The sequence below is a fragment of the Herpailurus yagouaroundi genome, unplaced genomic scaffold, assembly GCF_014898765.1.
Source record: "Herpailurus yagouaroundi ecotype Mexico unplaced genomic scaffold, PumYag 140, whole genome shotgun sequence".
In the NCBI taxonomy this organism is placed as follows: domain Eukaryota; kingdom Metazoa; phylum Chordata; class Mammalia; order Carnivora; family Felidae; genus Herpailurus; species Herpailurus yagouaroundi.
In genome coordinates, this window is record NW_024412395.1 from 69,347,312 (window position 1) to 69,365,909 (window position 18,598).

The 18,598-nt window shown below is 39.0% G+C and overlaps 2 protein-coding genes across 2 annotated transcripts; both read left to right on the forward strand.

The window, feature by feature from the left end:
• The first annotated feature begins 1,682 nt into the window (after positions 1–1,682).
• Positions 1,683–6,546, forward strand: ASDURF (ASNSD1 upstream open reading frame). The gene is made up of 4 exons (XM_040475646.1): positions 1,683–1,862; positions 4,015–4,068; positions 5,285–5,360; positions 6,433–6,546. The coding sequence occupies exons 1-4, from the start codon at positions 1,773–1,775 to the stop codon at positions 6,501–6,503; spliced, it is 291 nt and encodes a 96-aa protein (XP_040331580.1). The 5' UTR covers positions 1,683–1,772; the 3' UTR covers positions 6,504–6,546.
• ASNSD1 (asparagine synthetase domain containing 1) lies at positions 6,517–17,366 on the forward strand. The gene is made up of 3 exons (XM_040475637.1): positions 6,517–8,028; positions 8,543–8,724; positions 17,004–17,366. The coding sequence occupies exons 1-3, from the start codon at positions 6,544–6,546 to the stop codon at positions 17,287–17,289; spliced, it is 1,953 nt and encodes a 650-aa protein (XP_040331571.1). The 5' UTR covers positions 6,517–6,543; the 3' UTR covers positions 17,290–17,366.
• Positions 17,367–18,598: the final 1,232 nt, after the last annotated feature.

Genomic DNA, 18,598 nt, shown 5'->3' on the forward strand with positions numbered 1-18,598 from the left:
CATTTTTCATAGAGCTAGAACAAACAGTCCTAAAATTTGTATGGAACCAGAATTTCTTTAATATAAGAGACATTATAATGGAATTTATTAATAATCTCCAGAAGTATGAAAACATTTTACACTCAGCAACATAGAAAGGCTATTATGAAATATAGACACATGTACACATAGAAAGCTTATAGCTTCAGTTTTACATCTCAATCCCAGGTTGAAAGCAAAACAGAAATACAAACCTTCACCAGCCCAGATCTCAAAAAGCAGTTCTATTTCCCAGTGGGCACAAAGTTCTTAATTAATTTGAGCTCACAAAAGACAAAAAGACCATAAAACTGGATTCTCTTTCATCTCTCTTCTAATAGAGACTAGATCTCCATCATCAACAGGTATCTTCAAATGTTTATACCATAAAATCAAATTCCCAATCACTGCTGCTACCAATGTATAATAACTTATCAGACATGCATTAATTAGAAACAAAAAAAAATTTTTAAAAATCAGTAAAAAGCAAAAGTAGACAGTTAACTTAGTTCTATAACCACTTTGAATTTACTCTAAGAGCCAATAAAAGATACGCCTGGGCCTAAATAACTCTGAGGTGCACTTCCTTAGCCATACAATTTCACTCCCTCAGTTGAGTACACATCAGTTGGCATCTCCAAGGAAGCTTGAGAGTTCCTATGTTGAAGTATAATTTTCAAATATACAAAATCATGTCTCTCATGCAAGTATAATATGAACATATGTCATATTACTCAATTTTATTCATTTTATTCAATCCAATTAATGAAGGAACAGATGTCAAACAACAAAATAAACAACAAAATAACAAAATAAACAAAAATAAACAACAAAAAAACAAAATAACAAAATAAACAACAAAATAACAAAAATAAACAACAGAGTTTATTAAAAATTAGGCATATATTAATAAAAAATCATTATTAACTGCAGAGTTAGATGTAAAACTGATTAATTTCTTACAGAACAATCAATCACAACCTGTGGCATTATCTGGTCCGCCAGATAGAAATTATTTGCATCTCTGCCACAAAATTTACAAGTTAACCTCTGCTCCTGCATAATTGTAAAATAGCCCAGTCAATAGAAAATAACGTTCAGAAAAGATATTAAAGAACACCTCTTAATCTCTTGCCTGTTTACAACGTTTGGATAATTTTTCTCATAGGAGATACTGTAAATGTTGCATGCAACATACTTATACTAAAAATTTATTCATTTATCAGAAATTTATATTTAACTAGGCATCCTATATTTATCTTTTAACCCTAATAAGTAGTTAGCAAAAATTTTACCAAGTCTGTAGGGTTCCGTTGCCAAAAATGTTATCTATTAAATCTATGCCTAGTTTCATATCCTTTGCCTAGATAATAAATAGGAAGTGGTATTTTTATCGTTCTTCTATTCTTTATACTTACCACTGGGGGGCGCATATAACTCACAATCCACTGGATTCCAGCTCGTGTGGTGACCACAGGAGCTTTTCCACGTCAGATCCGCTAGGGCACCGTTCAGATACCACTCACATTTCACGAACGTCCTAAGCAACTGTGCGCACGCGCACAACTGCTCCCAAGACAGAGCGGGTTTGCGCAGGCGCTCTAGCAAATGCGCAGCCGCTATCGGTAAGACTGATGGGAAAGTGAAAGGAAGGGGGTGGGGGCCGCTGGGAGCGCGCATGCGCTGAATTGGAGCCTGTTGGGTAGTGGGAGCTAGTGGGGTGCCGTATCCTGAGTTCACCGTGCTCTGTGGAGATGCCCGGCCGTGGGTCTCAACCCGAGGACGGCGCTGTGCTGTCCTCTGCAGATAACTCGACCCCGCACAAGGAGGATCTTAGCAGCAAGGTGAGTGTAGGACGAGTCGCGAACCTTCGGACTGGGCTCTGCTTGACTCCAAAGAAGATCCACCGCGCCACATGGCCCGCCCTCGACTTTGCCCTGAGTCTTAGCACTTGGCAGCCACAGTTAAAGGGAGATCGTGAAATTTGCCCCAAGAGTAGACCCATTTGGCAGTGGGACAGAGGCTTGGTTGAGGTCTTTTCTCTCTACTCTTTGTAAACCATTAGAAATACGGCCCACCCCAGATCCGGATGCTACAGTATTTCCCATCTCAGAAAATGTCACCACTATCCATTCAGTTGTCCATGCCAATAACCTAGAAGCCATTCTTGACGCCCATCACCTGCCAGTTCTACTTCTGAAGTTCATTTCAAATAGATCCCTTCATCACAGTGTACGCTCACCATCCTAAACGAGCCATCTTCATCCACCATCGGGAATCTTCCATAGGTTTCCTAACCACTCTCTCCGCATCCATCCTTACCTTCTAACTATCTGTTCTCCACTGTAGCGAGAGCAATGATCCTGAAACGTGTATCTGATGGTCACTGTTCTACCCAAAAAGGTCGGGGCTGGGGGGGTGGGGGAAGGGCTAAGCAATGTAAATCTTAACTGCCATAAACAAAAATATACTGGAGATGGGAATGGTTATAGCCATTCAGGTATTAGATGTCCTAGATTTTACTTTAGTTTTGTCCTAAACTAACAGTAACATCTCAGGCAAGTCACTCATCTCTCCGTATCCGTTTCCTTGTTTGAAGTAAAGTGAAATGTATAATGTACACCTGTCATTCCTAAAATGAATGGGGAAGCACTGTTCAAACGTAAGTCTGAAGGTTATACAAATTTGCTCTTGGAATTCAACTCCAATCTAGCCAGTTACTACACTGACTGGAGAAACAGAAGAGTACACACCCACAGGGAGTGAATTTTCTTTTCATTTTTTTTAAATATATGAAATTTATTGTCAAATTGGTTTCCATACAACACCCAGTGCTCATCCCAAAAGATGCCCTCTTCAGTGCCCATCACCTACCCTCCCCTCCCTCCCACCCCCCATCAACCCTCAGTTTGTTCTCAGTTTTTAAGAGTCTCTTATGCTTTGGCTCTCTCCCACTCTAACCTCTCTTTATTTTTTTCCTTCCCCTCCCCCATGGGTTCCTGTTAAGTTTCTCAGGATCCACATAAGAGTGAAAACGTATGGTATCTGTCTTTCTCTGTATGGCTTATTTCACTTAGCATAACACTCTCCAGTTCCATCCATGTTGCTACAAAGGGCCGTATTTCATTCTTTCTCATTGCCACATAGCAGGGAGTGAATTTTCAAACCACATACAACCTACTCCAATTACTACCATAGCAAGCCATTTATGCTGATGTGTGACAGATCTGTGAGGTGTGTGAGGTAGGACAGAGTTTATAAAACCTGCTTTTAGAGGCACTGATAACACAATGTAATCAGTCATGTTCACAGTATAACTGCCCTTGCTGAAAAGAGTTAGAAATTCACTCCCACTTAGTTGTGCCCTAGCCTACTAATAAAAAGTGAGGGCTAGTTCAGCAGTGCCAGCACTGTGCTAGTCTTTGAAATGTAAAGAGGAATAAAGCCAAGATGGAAAGTGATAACACCTTAACAGCCCCAGGTAGGTCATTTAGTACTACTTGTTTGTTCTGCATGTGTGGCTGCACTATTTATACATGAATCATGGAAACCATTGATATTTGAGAGGGAAGAAAAGTAGCCTACGCCTTATGACATTTGCTATTTGTAAAAAATAATAATAATAAAAATAAAACATAACTTAAAAGAAGTCATTAAAAATACTCTTGGTGCTTATTGTCTATTTTAAATAAAAGGTGCAAACTTAGTTTAGTAACTCTGGTCCTTGCATGAATGCTGGTTACCAACACTAAACCCTCTGTCTGGGTTCAGTGGGCTTTCTGACACCTATCAAGTATAATCACTGTTTCCTTTTTCAACTTCCCCCCCAGGCGCACCCTCACACACTGCTGTTGGAAAGAATCTATATGTTCACAGACTGCCCATCTGGATAGTCAGTAAATTATAATCCCATATCCCATCTCCAATTTTAAAGGGCCCTCAATTGAACATACTTGATAGCCTCTGATTTAAGAAGTTTTTCTTTTATTTCAATAGATTAAAGAACAAAAAATTGTTGTGGATGAACTTTCTAACCTGAAGAAGAACAGGGTGAGTTATTAGAGTAATTCTGAATTGTATGTGGGAGAGTTTGATTATGTTAACTATATACTAAAGTTACAAGAATTATATCTAAGATTTATATTTACATTAAAATTTGCAAGATGTCAGCATTCTTTTTAGTTACATTGCAAAAGTGAAAAGTGTCCAAGATTTTATGCACATACATACTTATATGTTAATTATAGTTGATAATATTTTATTCCCATCATATACAATTCACATAACCTTTGAACTAAAAGGTACTAATTATACAATGTAATCACTAATGGTATTTATTTTATACTTGAATTTGGTGTTTTCTTTTGAAATAAATAACCTTAAAATATATTAAGGAGACTATGCCTTTAAGTGAATGTGGATAGTTGTTGAAAAACAAAAAGGATAAATTGCTTCTCTCTTCCTCACATTTTTTACACAAATCTGCCAAATATTTAACATGGTTATTTAATGACAATTCCATTAATGTATCTATAAACAAGCAAGCTACTGCTTTATGTGTAGTAATACTGTCAAAAATTACATTTTAAAGTTCAGGAAGAAATTATTTTGAGCCCTTTAAAATATTTGATACTGACAGGTTGGTTAGGCCTTTCTGATACTGTCACTTAAAGGAATTTTAGAACTTAAGTCACAACTGATACAAACTTTCTAGAGGGCAAGTTGGCAGAGTATATCAAAGCCTTAAAACTATGGAGCATTTTGACCCAGTAGTTCCCCTTATAGGAATTGATACCTATGAATCATGGGATTATACAAAGATTTAGTTACAAAGAAATTCATTACAACTTTGATTTCTAAAGTTGGTTATACCTTCAATGTGTAAAACATGAAGACTTAACCAAATAAACTGTAATGTTATACCCATACAATAATGTTGTAAAAGAATGTTTATTGATAACAGAAACTGTTCCCAATATGTTGTTCCTTGATAAAAGCAAATAATAAATCTGTATTTATAATAAGAGCCTTTTTTGTTCAAGAAAACTGATATGGTATATACAGAAAAAACATTTCACTACAGTGTTAATGGTAGCAATTTCTAGATGGTAGAATAATGGGTGACTTTTGTTTACCTGTAATTTGCTAAGGTATTGTTCTGAATATACGTTACTGAAGTTCAGGAATATATACTAAAAGGGTTCAGAGTTTCGACATAACACTTTTTAGATCAAATCATAATATTAGCCTAAATTATGTTTTGCAGAAAGTATATAGGCAACAACAGAACAGCAACATATTCTTTCTTGCAGACCGAACAGAAATGCTTTCTGAAAGCAAAAGTAAGTTTATTTGGTATATTATATAGAAATGCATGGAAAGTCTTTTCTAGGCTTTCTGTAGAAAATAATAGTAGTGCCTAAATTATATTGTCTATCTGAATGTTTAAATCTATATCTGAAGATTGGATGGTGATATACATATAAGTAAGATTAATGCTGTGGCTTGGGTTTCTTCAAGTTAGCCTAAGAGTGTTAGAAAGCTATAATTATTAATGTGTGCTTTAGAATTTTAGATAGATCTAGGTATGAAAATTTTCTACAACTTTCTCCTTTTATGACTTTGAGTGAATTACTTTGGGACTCAAAAGTTTTGTGGGATTTATTTATTTATTTATTTATTTTTTTAAGTTTTTTTTTCAATGTTTATTTATTTTTGGGACAGAGAGAGACAGTGCATGAACGGGGGAGGGGCAGAGAGAGAGGGAGACACAGAATCGGAAACAGGCTCCAGGCTCTGAGCCATCAGCCCAGAGCGCGACGCGGGGCTCGAACTCACGGACCGCGAGATCGTGACCTGGCTGAAGTCGGACGCTTAACCGACTGCGCCACCCAGGCGCCAAAAGTTTTGTGGGATTTAAACAAGAAAGGGAAAAGAGAACCTGGGTGACTCATTTTGGTTAAGCATCCAACTTTGCCTCAGGTCGTGATCTCATGGCCCCTGAGTTCAAGCCTGCGTGGGGCTCTATGCTGACATCTTGGAGCCTAGAGCCTGCTTTGGATTCTGTCTCCCTCTCTCTGTCTCTCTGCCCCTCTCGCTCACTCTCTTTCTGTCTCTCAAAAATAAATAATACATGTTAAAAATTTTTTTAATTAAAAAAATAAATAGGAAGGGATGTATAAAGTTCATAGTTCAGTGCCTAGGCCAAAGTAAGCATTTAATAAATGGAAATTATTTTCCTAAAAGTTAAACATTGTCATCAGAAGCCTGTTGTAAATGATTATTCACACTAACACAGTGCATATACTCAAGTGCTTTGATCTTGGTAAGTAGCCTATGTTGCTCTATGAATTACTAGGTGAAGGTCCAAGAATTTTTATTTTACTTGACGTATCTTCTCCCCTCCCCCCACAGATATATTGGATGAACTGAAAAAAGAATACCAAGAAATAGAAAACTCAGAGAAGACCAAAATCAAGAAATAATATTTTATTTTATCAAGAAATAACTTGATTTCACATAACAATGTGTGGCATTTGCTGTTCTGTAAGCTTTTCCGTTGAGCATTTCAGCAAAGATTTGAAACGGGATTTACTGTATAATCTTAACCGACGGGGACCCAACAGTAGTAAACAGTTGTTAAAGTCTGATGTTAGCTACCAGTGTTTATTTTCTGGTCATGTCCTTCACTTAAGAGGTGTTTTGACTGCCCAGCCTGTGGAAGATGAAAGAGGCAATGTGTTCCTGTGGAATGGAGAAGTCTTTAGTGGCATAAAGGTTGAAGCTGAAGAAAATGATACCCAAGTAATGTTTAATTATCTTTCCTCTTGTAAGACTGAATCTGATATTTTGTCACTCTTCTCAGAAGTCCAGGGTCCTTGGTCTTTTATATATTACCAAGCATCTAGTCATCATTTATGGTTTGGTAGGGATTTTTTTGGTCGTCGTAGCTTGCTTTGGCATTTTAGTAATTTGGGCAAGAGTTTCTGCCTCTCTTCAGTTGGTGCCCAAACATCTGGAGTGGCCAACCAGTGGCAAGAAGTTCCAGCATCTGGAATTTTTAGAATTGATCTCAAGTCTCCTTCCATTTCCGAATCTGTGGTTTTAAAATTGTACCCTTGGAAATGTATTTCTAGGGAGAATGTTATCAAAGAATGTGTTAATAGCCTGACTCAAATTTCAGCAAACTTGCCAACATTTGTATCAGTGGTAGCAAATGAAGCCAAACTCTGTCTTAAAGAACCTGTTGTTCCTTTAAATATGACGTTGCCACAAGCTCCATTTGAGATTTATTGCAGTAACATTGCTAGTGTCCCACCTACCAGGGAAACGCTTCAGGTCTTTCTTACTGATGGACACATGAAGGAAGTAGTTCAGCAGTTCATTGATGTCCTGAGTATCGCAGTGAAGAGACGTGTCTTATGTTTACCTAGGGGTGAAAACCTGACACAGAGTGAGGTTTTGAAAAGTTGTGATAGGAAAGCAAATGTTGCAATCCTGTTTTCTGGGGGTATTGATTCCATGGTTATTGCGGCCCTTGCTGACCATCATGTACCTTTAGATGAACCCATTGACCTTCTTAATGTGGCATTCATGACTAAAGAAAAGACCATACTTACTGGTTTTAACAAAAAGAGGAAAAAACAGAAAAACCATTGTGAAATGCCTTCTGAAGAATCCTCTAAAAATGCTGCTGCTGCTGCTGTTGCTGCTGCTGGTAACGATGATGATAGTTCTGATAAACAATTCAGTGTACCAGATCGTATCTCAGGAAGAGTGGGACTGAAGGAACTACAGGCTGCTAACCCTTCCCGGACTTGGAATTTTGTTGAAATTAATGTTTCTCTGGAAGAACTGCAAGAATTAAGAAGAACTCGAATATGCCACCTGGTTCAGCCCTTGGATACAGTGTTGGACGATAGCATTGGCTGTGCAGTCTGGTTTGCTTCTAGAGGAATTGGTTGGTTAGTGACCCAGGATGAAGCAAAATCATATCAGAGCAGCGCAAAGGTATGGCACACAATGTCTACTCGAAGAATTTCTGAGACCTAATTTTTATCCTTTAAAGCTATTAGCATTTAGATTGCAAGAACATAGCGTATTTTAATTGCATTTAATCTACAATGCAACATAGAAGACTTTTATTAAAAAAAAAAAAATTTTTTAACGTTTATTTATTTTTGAGACAGAGAGAGACAGAGCATGAACAGGGGAGGAGCAGAGAGAGAGGGAGACACAGAATCTGAAACAGGCTCCAGGCTCTGAGCTGTCAGCACAGAGCCCGACGCGGGGCTCGAACTCACGGACTGTGAGATCATGACCTGAGCCGAAGTCGGATGCTTAACCGACCAAGCCACCCAGGCGCCCCTAGAAGACCTTTTTAAAAATTGGGCATGTTTTTACTACTTTATGACTTGCCGTGTGTTTTTTGTCTGAAGATGTTATTTTTGAGATTATAATTTTTTAAGCTTTGCTTTTGTCTTTATCATATATCATAAAAAGGGATTTCTGTAAACCGTTACAGGTGGTTCTTACTGGAATCGGTGCTGATGAGCAACTTGCAGGTTATTCTCGTCACCGTGTCCGCTTTCAGACCCATGGAATGGAAGGATTAAATAAGGAAATCGAGATGGAACTGGGTCGAATTTCCTCTAGAAATCTTGGTCGTGATGACAGAGTTATTGGTGATCATGGAAAAGAAGCAAGGTAATTCAAATTAAGTGTTGTGGGTAATTTTGTAAACAAACAAACAAACAAAACATTAGCCTGTGGAGAATTTTAGGTTCCTTTCTTTGGAGACCACTCAAATGAGTAACAGTAGCAACAATGATATGTTGGCTTTATATTAAAACACCCTCAGTCAGAGGGAGAGTGGGGTGGGCGGGGCAGCCAGAAGAGCACTTGTTGTCCAGAGCTCATTCTGTAAGGAATGTCTTGGCATGACTGTTATTAGTACCACAGCGAAAAAGACTATAAAACCGAGGTAGTGAAATGCTGAGAGAAAGTATTTAATGGGTTTGGTTTTGTTGTAAATGTTTACTTTCCTCCCAGCAAGAGCATAGGCCCTACCCCCACGTTTTGCCCTCCAGTGTTAGAGAACCCAGCTTTGTCTCTAGGGACAGATATGCATGCTCGATCCATGCTGATGTAAATGCTGGTTCCAGAACTGGATTCCCCTCTGCTATGTGTGTTTTGAACTCAGTTTGGTCATATGTTGCAGGTTACCTAAAACTTGCCAAGAGATCAAGGCATTTACATATGTATACTTTTTTTTAAATTCAGGGGTTTATTTTTACCTAACAGTATATTTATGGTGGTAGTGAACAAGTGCTTGAGAACACCTTTTTAAATTATTAAGGATAAAAAAAATGTGTTACAGTTATAAAAAGCAGAAGTTTGTTCAAGTGGGTTAATTTATTAAGTGGTAGTTTATTAAAAGGGTACAGCATGCGAGAACAGGGAGTCCAAATCAGCTTTGTGAGAACATCGTAATACACCTACTCTAACACTTCACCATTTCTTACCTCTATTTCAGTTTCTTATATATATTACATAATTTAAATATATACCACAGTATAAAAACTTTAAAAATATTTTCCTTTTGAAGGGTGTGTATATTTGAGAGAGAGCGATATTCAGTCCTTTATTTCAGGTAGGTCAGAGAAAAGGGAATTTATTTTATTTCGTAGAACAGTTAATTCTAAAGGCCCCATATGATACCCTCAGGTAAAAGTGCATATGAGGAATGTTTAAACAGCTAATAGAGAATTGTGATTTAACAAATACCCTGATAGTGGGTGGATATAAATAATTTATTACTAAATTATTATACTTTTATTTATTATTTATTTATTTATTGTTTATTATGCATTTGGCATGCTGTTAATTCAGCGATCAATTGATTAGATTATGCTATATATAGATTTGCTTTTGCGATTAATTCATTTTTATAAAATATTTCATATGACGAATGCCTTACCTTTTCCAGTCTCTCTACTGGAGCTAGGATAAAATTTAATAAAACAGAAAGAAACACTACTGTAACAGTGTTGCATATTAAGGAATTGGCAGGAGAGTATTAAAGTATTTTAGGGGCACCTAGATGGCTCAGTGGGTTAACCATCTAACTTTAGCTCAGGTCATGATCTCATTTCATGAGTTCGAGCCCCGTGTCAGGCTCTGTGCCGACAGCTGAAAGTCTGGGGCCTGCTTCAGATTCTGTGTCTCCCTCTCTCTGTGCCCCTCTTCCACTCATGGTCTATCTTTCTCTGTCTTTCAAAAATGAATAAATGTTAAAAAAAAATTTTTTTAGAAAAAAAAAGTAAACAAAACAAAACAACAACAGAATTTTCTAGGAAATCAGGGAAGCCGAAGGGCAGAAAGTTAATTTTTTAAATCTAATACTTTATTCTGTTATACTGATTTGTCACCATTTAAATGGGTTGAATGTAATTAAATAATTTTGATACTATAAGATTTTACCATAAGTAAACATTTCACAATTTCAGGATTTAGAGTGCTTCTATATTGATCTCATATTCATTCTCTTTTTATATGATAAAGAACAAACACAGATTGAATAATTGACCTAAGACCATACTTGTTTTCAAGGCACTGCTAAAGATTCCTTGTGAAACAATTTGAGATTATTTCTTACCATAGGCCTAATGTATTTATTTTTCAGGCAAAATTTATTTTGTAGTATATGTATTTTTTTTTTAATTTATATATGAAATTTATTGTCAAATTGGTTTCCATACAACACCCAGTGCTCATCCCAAAAGGTGCCCTCCTCAATACCCATCACCCACCCTCTCCTCCCTCCCACCCCCCATCAACCCTCAGTTTGCTCTCAGTTCTCAACAGTCTCTTATGCTTTGGCTCTCTCCCACTCTAACCTCTTTTTTTTTTTTTTTTCCTTCCCCTCCCCCATGGGTTCCTGTTAAGTTTCTCAGGATCCACATAAGAGTGAAACCATATGGTATCTGTCTTTCTCTGTATGGCTTATTTCACTTAGCATCACACTCTCCAGTTCCATCCACGTTGCTACAAAAGGCCATATTTCATTTTTTCTCATTGCCACGTAGTATTCCATTGTGTATATAAACCACAATTTCTTTATCCATTCATCAGTTGATGGACATTTAGGCTCTTTCCATAATTTGGCTATTGTTGAGAGTGCTGCTATGAACATTGGGGTACAAGTGCCCCTATGCATCAGTACTCCTGTGTCCCTTGGATAAATTCCTAGCAGTGCTATTGCTGGGTCATAGGGTAGGTCTATTTTTAATTTTCTGAGGAACCTCCACACTGCTTTCCAGAGCGGCTGCACCAATTTGCATTCCCACCAACAGTGCAAGAGGGTTCCCGTTTCTCCACATCCTCTCCAGCATCTATAGTCTCCTGATTTGTTCATTTTGGCCACTCTGACTGGCGTGAGGTGATACCTGAGTGTGGTTTTGATTTGTATTTCCCTGATAAGGAGCGACGCTGAACATCTTTTCATGTGCCTGTTGGCCATCCGGATGTCTTCTTTAGAGAAGTGTCTATTCATGTTTTCTGCCCATTTCTTCACTGGGTTATTTGCTTTTCGGGTGTGGAGTTTGGTGAGCTCTTTATAGATTTTGGAGACTAGCCCTTTGTCCGATATGTCATTTGCAAATATCTTTTCCCATTCCGTTGGTTGCCTTTTAGTTTTGTTGGTTGTTTCCTTTGCTGTGCAGAAGCTTTTTATCTTCATAAGGTCCCAGTAATTCACTTTTGCTTTTAATTCCCTTGCCTTTGGGGATGTGTCGAGTAAGAGATTGCTACGGCTGAGGTCAGAGAGGTCTTTTCCTGCTTTCTCCTCTAAGGTTTTGATGGTTTCCTGTCTCACATTCAGGTCCTTTATCCATTTTGAGTTTATTTTTGTGAATGGTGTGAGAAAGTGGTCTAGTTTCAACCTTCTGCATGTTGCTGTCCAGTTCTCCCAGCACCATTTGTTAAAGAGACTGTCTTTTTTCCATTGGATGTTCTTTCCTGCTTTGTCAAAGATGAGTTGGCCATACGTTTGTGGGTCTAGTTCTGGGGTTTCTATTCTATTCCATTGGTCTATGTGTCTGTTTTTGTGCCAATACCATGCTGTCTTGATGATGACAGCTTTGTAGTAGAGGCTAAAGTCTGGGATTGTGATGCCTCCTGCTTTGGTCTTCTTCTTCAAAATTACTTTGGCTATTCGGGGCCTTTTGTGGTTCCATATGAATTTTAGGATTGCTTGTTCTAGTTTAGAGAAGAATGCTGGTGCAATTTTGATTGGGATTGCATTGAATGTGTAGATAGCTTTGGGTAGTATTGACATTTTGACAATATTTATTCTTCCAATCCATGAGCACAGAATGTCTTTCCATTTCTTTAAATCTTCTTCAATTACCTTCATAAGCTTTTATAGTTTTCAGCATACAGATCCTTTACATCTTTGGTTAGATTTATTCCTAGGTATTTTATGCTTCTTGGTGCAATTGTGAATGGGATCAGTTTCTTTATTTGTCTTTCTGTTGCTTCATTGTTAGTGTATAAGAATGCAACTGATTTCTGTACATTGATTTTGTATCCTGCAACTTTGCTGAATTCATGTATCAGTTCTAGCAGACTTTTGGTGGAGTCTGTCGGATTTTCCATGTATAATATCATGTCATCTGCAAAAAGCGAAAGCTTGACTTCATCTTTGCCAATTTGGATGCCTTTGATTTCCTTTTGTTGTCTGATTGCTGATGCTAGAACTTCCAGCACTATGTTAAACAACAGCGGTGAGAGTGGGCATCCCTGTCGTGTTCCTGATCTCAGGGAAAAAGTTCTCAGTTTTTCCCCGTTGAGGATGATGTTAGCTGTGGGCTTTTCATAAATGGCTTTGATGATCTTTAAGTATGTTCCTTCTATCCCGACTTTCTCAAGGGTTTTTATTAAGAAAGGGTGCTGGATTTTGTCAAAGGCCTTTTCTGCATCGATTGACAGGATCATATGGTTCTTCTCTTTTTTTTTGTTAATGTGATGTATCACATTGATTTGCGAATGTTGAACCAGCCCTGCATCCCAGGAATGAATCCCACTTGATCATGGTGAACAATTCTTTTTATATGCCGTTGAATTCGATTTGCTAGTATCTTACTGAGAATTTTGGCATCCATATTCATCAGGGATATTGGCCTGTAGTTCTCTTTTTTTACTGGGTCTCTGTCTGGTTTAGGAATCAAAGTAATACTGGCTTCATAGAATGAGTCTGGAAGTTTTCCTTCCCTTTCTATTTCTTGGAATAGCTTGAGAAGGATAGGTATTATCTCTGCTTTAAACGTCTGGTAGAACTCCCCTGGGAAGCCATCTGGTCCTGGACTCTTATTTGTTGGGAGATTTTTGATAACCGATTCAATTTCTTCGCTGGTTATGGGTCTGTTCAAGCTTTCTATTTCCTCCTGATTGAGTTTTGGAAGAGTGTGGGTGTTCAGGAATTTGTCCATTTCTTCCAGGTTGTCCAATTTGTTGGCATATAATTTTTCATAGTATTCCCTGATAATTGTTTGTATCTCTGAGGGATTGGTTGTAATCATTCCATTTTCACTCATGATTTTATCTATTTGGGTCATCTCCCGTTTCTTTTTGAGAAGCCTGGCTAGAGGTTTGTCAATTTTGTTTATTTTTTCAAAAAACCAACTCTTGGTTTCGTTGATCTGCTCTACAGTTTTTTTAGATTCTATATTGTTGATTTCTGCTCTGATCTTTATTATTTCTCTTCTTCTGCTGGGTTTAGGCTGCCTTTGCTGTTCTGCTTCTATTTCCTTTAGGTGTGCTGTTAGATTTTGTATTTGGGATTTTTCTTGTTTCTTGAGATAGGCCTGGATTGCAATGTATTTTCCTCTCAGGACTGCCTTCGCCGCGTCCCAAAGCGTTTGGATTGTTGTATTTTCATTTTCGTTTGTTTCCATATATTTTTTAATTTCTTCTCGAATTGCCTGGTTGACCCACTCATTCGTTGGTAGGGTGTTCTTTAACCTCCATGCTTTTGGAGGTTTTCCAGACTTTTTTCTGTGGTTGATTTCAAGCTTCATAGCATTGTGGTCTGAAAGTATGCATGGTATGATTTCAATTCTTGTAAACTTATGAAGGGCTGTTTTGTGACCCAGTATATGATCTATCTTGGAGAATGTTCCATGTGCACTCGAGAAGAAAGTATATTCTGTTGCTTTGGGATGCAGAGTTCTAAATATATCTGTCAAGTCCATCTGTTCCAATGTCTCATTCAGGGCCCTTGTTTCTTTATTGACCATGTGTCTAGATGATCTATCCATTTCTGTAAGTGGGGTGTTAAAGTCCCCTGCAATTACCACATTCTTATCAATAAGGTTGCTTGTGTTTATGAGTAATTGTTTTATATATTTGGGCGCTCCGGTATTTGGTGCATAGACATTTATAATTGTTAGCTCTTCCTGATGGATAGACCCTGTCACTATTATATAATGTCCTTCTTCATCTCTTGTTACAGCCTTTAATTTAAAGTCTAGTTTGTCTGATATAAGTATGGCTACTCCAGCTTTCTTTTGGCTTCCAGTAGCATGATAAATAGTTCTCCATCCCCTCACTCTGAATCTAAAGGTGTCCTCAGGTTTAAAATGAGTCTCTTGTAGACAGCAAATAGATGGGTCTTGTGTTTTTATCCATTCTGATACCCTATGTCTTTTGGTTGGCGCATTTAATCCATTTACATTCAGTGTTACTATAGAAAGATATGGGTTTAGAGTCATTGTGATGTCTGTATGTTTTATGCTTGTAGTGATGTCTCTGATACTTTGTCTCACAGGGTCCCCCTTAGGATCTCTTGTAGGGCTGGTTTAGTGGTGACAAATTCCTTCAGTTTTTGTTTGTTTGGGAAGACCTTTATCTCTCCTTCTATTCTAAATGACAGACTTGCTGGATAAAGGATTCTCGGCTGCATATTTTTCCTGTCTAGCACACTGAAAATCTCGTGCCAATCCTTTCTGGCCTGCCAAGTTTCAAAAGAGAGATCAGTCACGAGTCTTATAGGTCTCCCTTTATATGTGAGGGCACGTTTACCCCTTGCTGCTTTCAGAATTTTCTCTTTATCCTTGTATTTTGCCAGTTTCACTATGATATGTCGTGCAGAAGATCGATTCAAGTTACGTCTGAAGGGAGTTCTCTGTGCCTCTTGGATTTCAATGCCTTTTTCCTTCCCCACTTCAGGGAAGTTCTCAGCTATTATTTCTTCAAGTACCCCTTCAGCACCTTTCCCTCTCTCTTCCTCCTCTGGGATACCAATGATGCGTATATTGTTTCTTTTTAGTGTATCACTTAGTTCTCTAATTTTCCCCTCATACTCCTGGATTTTTTTATCTCTCTTTTTCTCAGCTTCCTCTTTTTCCATAACTTTATCTTCTAGTTCACCTATTCTCTCCTCTGCCTCTTCAATCCGAGCCGTCGTGGTTTCCATTTTGTTATGCATTTCGTTTAAAGCATTTTTCAGCTCCTCGTGACTGTTCCTTAGTCCCTTGATCTCTGTAGCAAGAGATTCTCTGCTGTCAGCTATACTGTTTTCAAGCCCAGCGATTAATTTTATGACTATTATTCTAAATTCACTTTCTGTTATATTATTTAAATCCTTTTTGATCAGCTCATTAGCTGTTGTTATTTCCTGGAGATTCTTCTGAGGGGAATTCTTCCGCTTGGTCATTTTGGATAGTCCGTGGTGTGGTGAGGACCTGCAGGGCACTTCCCCTGTGCTGTGGTGTATAACTGGAGTTGGTGGGCGGAGCCGCAGTCAGACCTGATGTCTGCCCCCAGCCCACCGCTGGGGCCACAGTCAGACTGGTGCGTGCCTTCTCTTCCCCTCTCCTAGGGGCGGGATTCACTGTGGGGTGGCGTGGCCTGTCTGGGCTACTTGCACACTGCCAGGCTTGTGATGCTGGGGATCTGGCGTCTTAGCTGGGGTGGGTAGGCAAGGTGCACAGGGGCAGGAGGGGCAGGCTTAGCTTGCTTCTCCTTAGGTGATCCACTTCAGGAGGGGCCCTGTGGCAGCAGGAGGGAGTCAGATCCGCTGCCGGAGGTTTGGCTCCGCAGAAGCGCAGAGTTGGGTGTTTGCGCGGAGCGAGCAAGTTCCCTGGCAGGAACTGGTTCTCTTGGGATTTTGGCTGGGGGATGGGCAGGGAAGATGGCGCTGGCGAGCGCCTTTGTTCCCCACCAAACTGAGCTCTGTCGTCCTGGGGCTCAGCAGCTTTCCTTCCCTTTGTCCTCCAGCCTTCCCGCTTTCTGAGCAGAGCTGTTAACTTATGACCTCCCAGCCGCTAAGTCGCGCTTGCTGTCGGAACACAGTCCGTCAGGCCCCTCCGCTTTTTGCAAGCCAGACTTGGGGGCTCTGCTTGGCCGGCGAGCCACCCCTCCGCCCCGGCTCCCTCCCGCCAGTCCGTGGAGCGCGCACCGCCTCGCCGCCCTTCCTACCCTCTTCCGTGGGCCTCTCGTCTGCGCTTGGCTCCGGCGACTCCATTCTGCTAATCCTCTGGTGGTTTTCTGGGTTATTTAGGCAGGTGTAGGTGGAATCTAAGTGATCAGCAGGACGCGCGGTGAGCCCAGCGTCCTCCTACGCCGCCATCTTCCAGCATTCCCCTGGAAATTCTTCTTTCCGACTCTAGTTGCATATTTTCTGAGGAAGTCAAGTCTTAAAAACCTGATCGAAACTGCGTATCTAGGTGTCTCCAAAATGACTTCCTGGTGCTGAGAAAACTGTAGTATATGTATTAAAATTAGTCACATGAAACATTTGTCAGTGTGATTACATTTTAGGTGTGAAATTGTGTAAATAACCAGAATATTTTTAATTGAGAAAAATAGTGACATGAAAAATTAATTTGATGCTATAAATTTTAACATTGAATAAAATGCAAAAGAAATAATCATAACAAATTGGGTCTTTTTATGTAGTGGTTATGTTTATCTATTTATTTTAGATTTCCTTTCCTGGATGAAAATGTCGTCTCCTTTCTAAATTCCCTACCAGTTTGGGAGAAGGCAAATTTGACTTTGCCCCGTGGAATTGGTGAAAAACTAATTTTGCGTCTTGCAGCAGTGGAACTTGGCTTAACAACCTCTCCTCTTCTGCCGAAACGGGCCATGCAGTTTGGATCCAGAATTGCAAAAATGGAAAAGAATAATGAAAAGGCATCTGATAAATGTGAAAGGCTCCAAGTCATTTCCTTAGAAAACCTTTCTATTGAAAAGGAGATTAAAACATAATATTTCACAATGTAACAACATTTACTGAATGATGATTATGTAAAAATAAAACACTCGGCTGCTTTATTATTATATAATGTAATGGTTTTAAGGTTCATTACATGAATTTATATTTAACTATATAGCTTAATATAACCAAGTTAGTCAAGTTGACGAGAAAAAGAGAATACTTGAAAGAATAGTTGGGATGTTTTAAACTGTGATATCAACATTGCTTTGAGCTCTTACATGGTAATGTCCCACCAGCAACAAAAGAAGGCAGCTTTTACTGACTCTTGTCATGGTAGCTATACCCAGAAATAACTCAATTTGTCATTGTCGTCAGGGGCCTGGCTTAAACAGGGCCTTCTTTGGCAGAAGAGAGAACCCAGGTTTACAGAAGCTAAGCAATTTGCTTGAGATTCACACTCCTGAGCAATACTTGGTACTTCTGTTACATCTTTTTAGGCAGCTCATTTTCTCAGTCAGAACTTGTGACTGTTTTAAGCATTCTGTCCCACACATCTGTGCCTTCCTCTCTTTGCCCCATTCTCAGCTCATGACCTGAGCTTTTCACAGATCAAAGTCATCAGGACAGGAAATGTGTCCATCCTCCCATCAAAAAGCTGTGCCTCCACCTGCTTTCTGTATCCCAACCCTTGCCTGTCTCGTCAGCCCCTCTTTTATAGGATTCTTCCTATCAACGTTTAAAGGAGTCTGGTCTAACCAATGTAAAATGCACATACCTAGTTCTATATTTTCCTCTGCTTACCATCTCTTGCCTCGTATCCATACTCCATCCTCTCCACCTTTTCAGCTCCACTCCAGCCTTACATCCGCCCACATTAGTTGTGACCACCATACCAAGGTCACTGGCGTCTATCCCCAATTAGTGCTGACACCCTTTCTGGATCTGTTCAGAGTACTTCGATTCTTTTAATCTTAGTGGGAAAGCAGTTTCAGGATACTGACAAACAGAAGTCTGTTGGACACTTTCACATGCCCTGAATTTATCCCCTGGTAAATGCAATGTCTAAACCATATTTAAATACTACTTTAATGGCTTTCATCCCTTTACCTGAAGGCAGACAACTTCTAGTATCTGTGGTCCTGAGCACCAAACTGACATTGCTCTTTATCAGAAGTAGATAAACTAAGAGGTTTGCCTAGCGGCCTAGATTTGAATATAGTAACAATTTTTAATAATAACAATATAGTTCAACACTAAAAAGATCTATCATCTATATTGTGATGACTATGTAAGCAGGCACTACTTTATGAGCTTTACATGTATTGATCCAGTTGAATCTGTAGGGAATTTCCAGGTCAT

Coding starts and splice junctions, on each gene's coding strand:
- ASDURF (XM_040475646.1), top strand. CDS start 1,773: ATGCCCGGCCGTGGGTCTCAACCCGAGGACGGCGCTGTGCTGTCCTCT. Junction 4,069..5,284: donor CTAACCTGAAGAAGAACAGG/GTGAGTTATTAG, acceptor TATGTTTTGCAG/AAAGTATATAGGCAACAACA. Junction 5,361..6,432: donor AATGCTTTCTGAAAGCAAAA/GTAAGTTTATTT, acceptor CTCCCCCCACAG/ATATATTGGATGAACTGAAA.
- ASNSD1 (XM_040475637.1), top strand. CDS start 6,544: ATGTGTGGCATTTGCTGTTCTGTAAGCTTTTCCGTTGAGCATTTCAGC. Junction 8,029..8,542: donor CATATCAGAGCAGCGCAAAG/GTATGGCACACA, acceptor AAACCGTTACAG/GTGGTTCTTACTGGAATCGG. Junction 8,725..17,003: donor GATCATGGAAAAGAAGCAAG/GTAATTCAAATT, acceptor TATTTATTTTAG/ATTTCCTTTCCTGGATGAAA.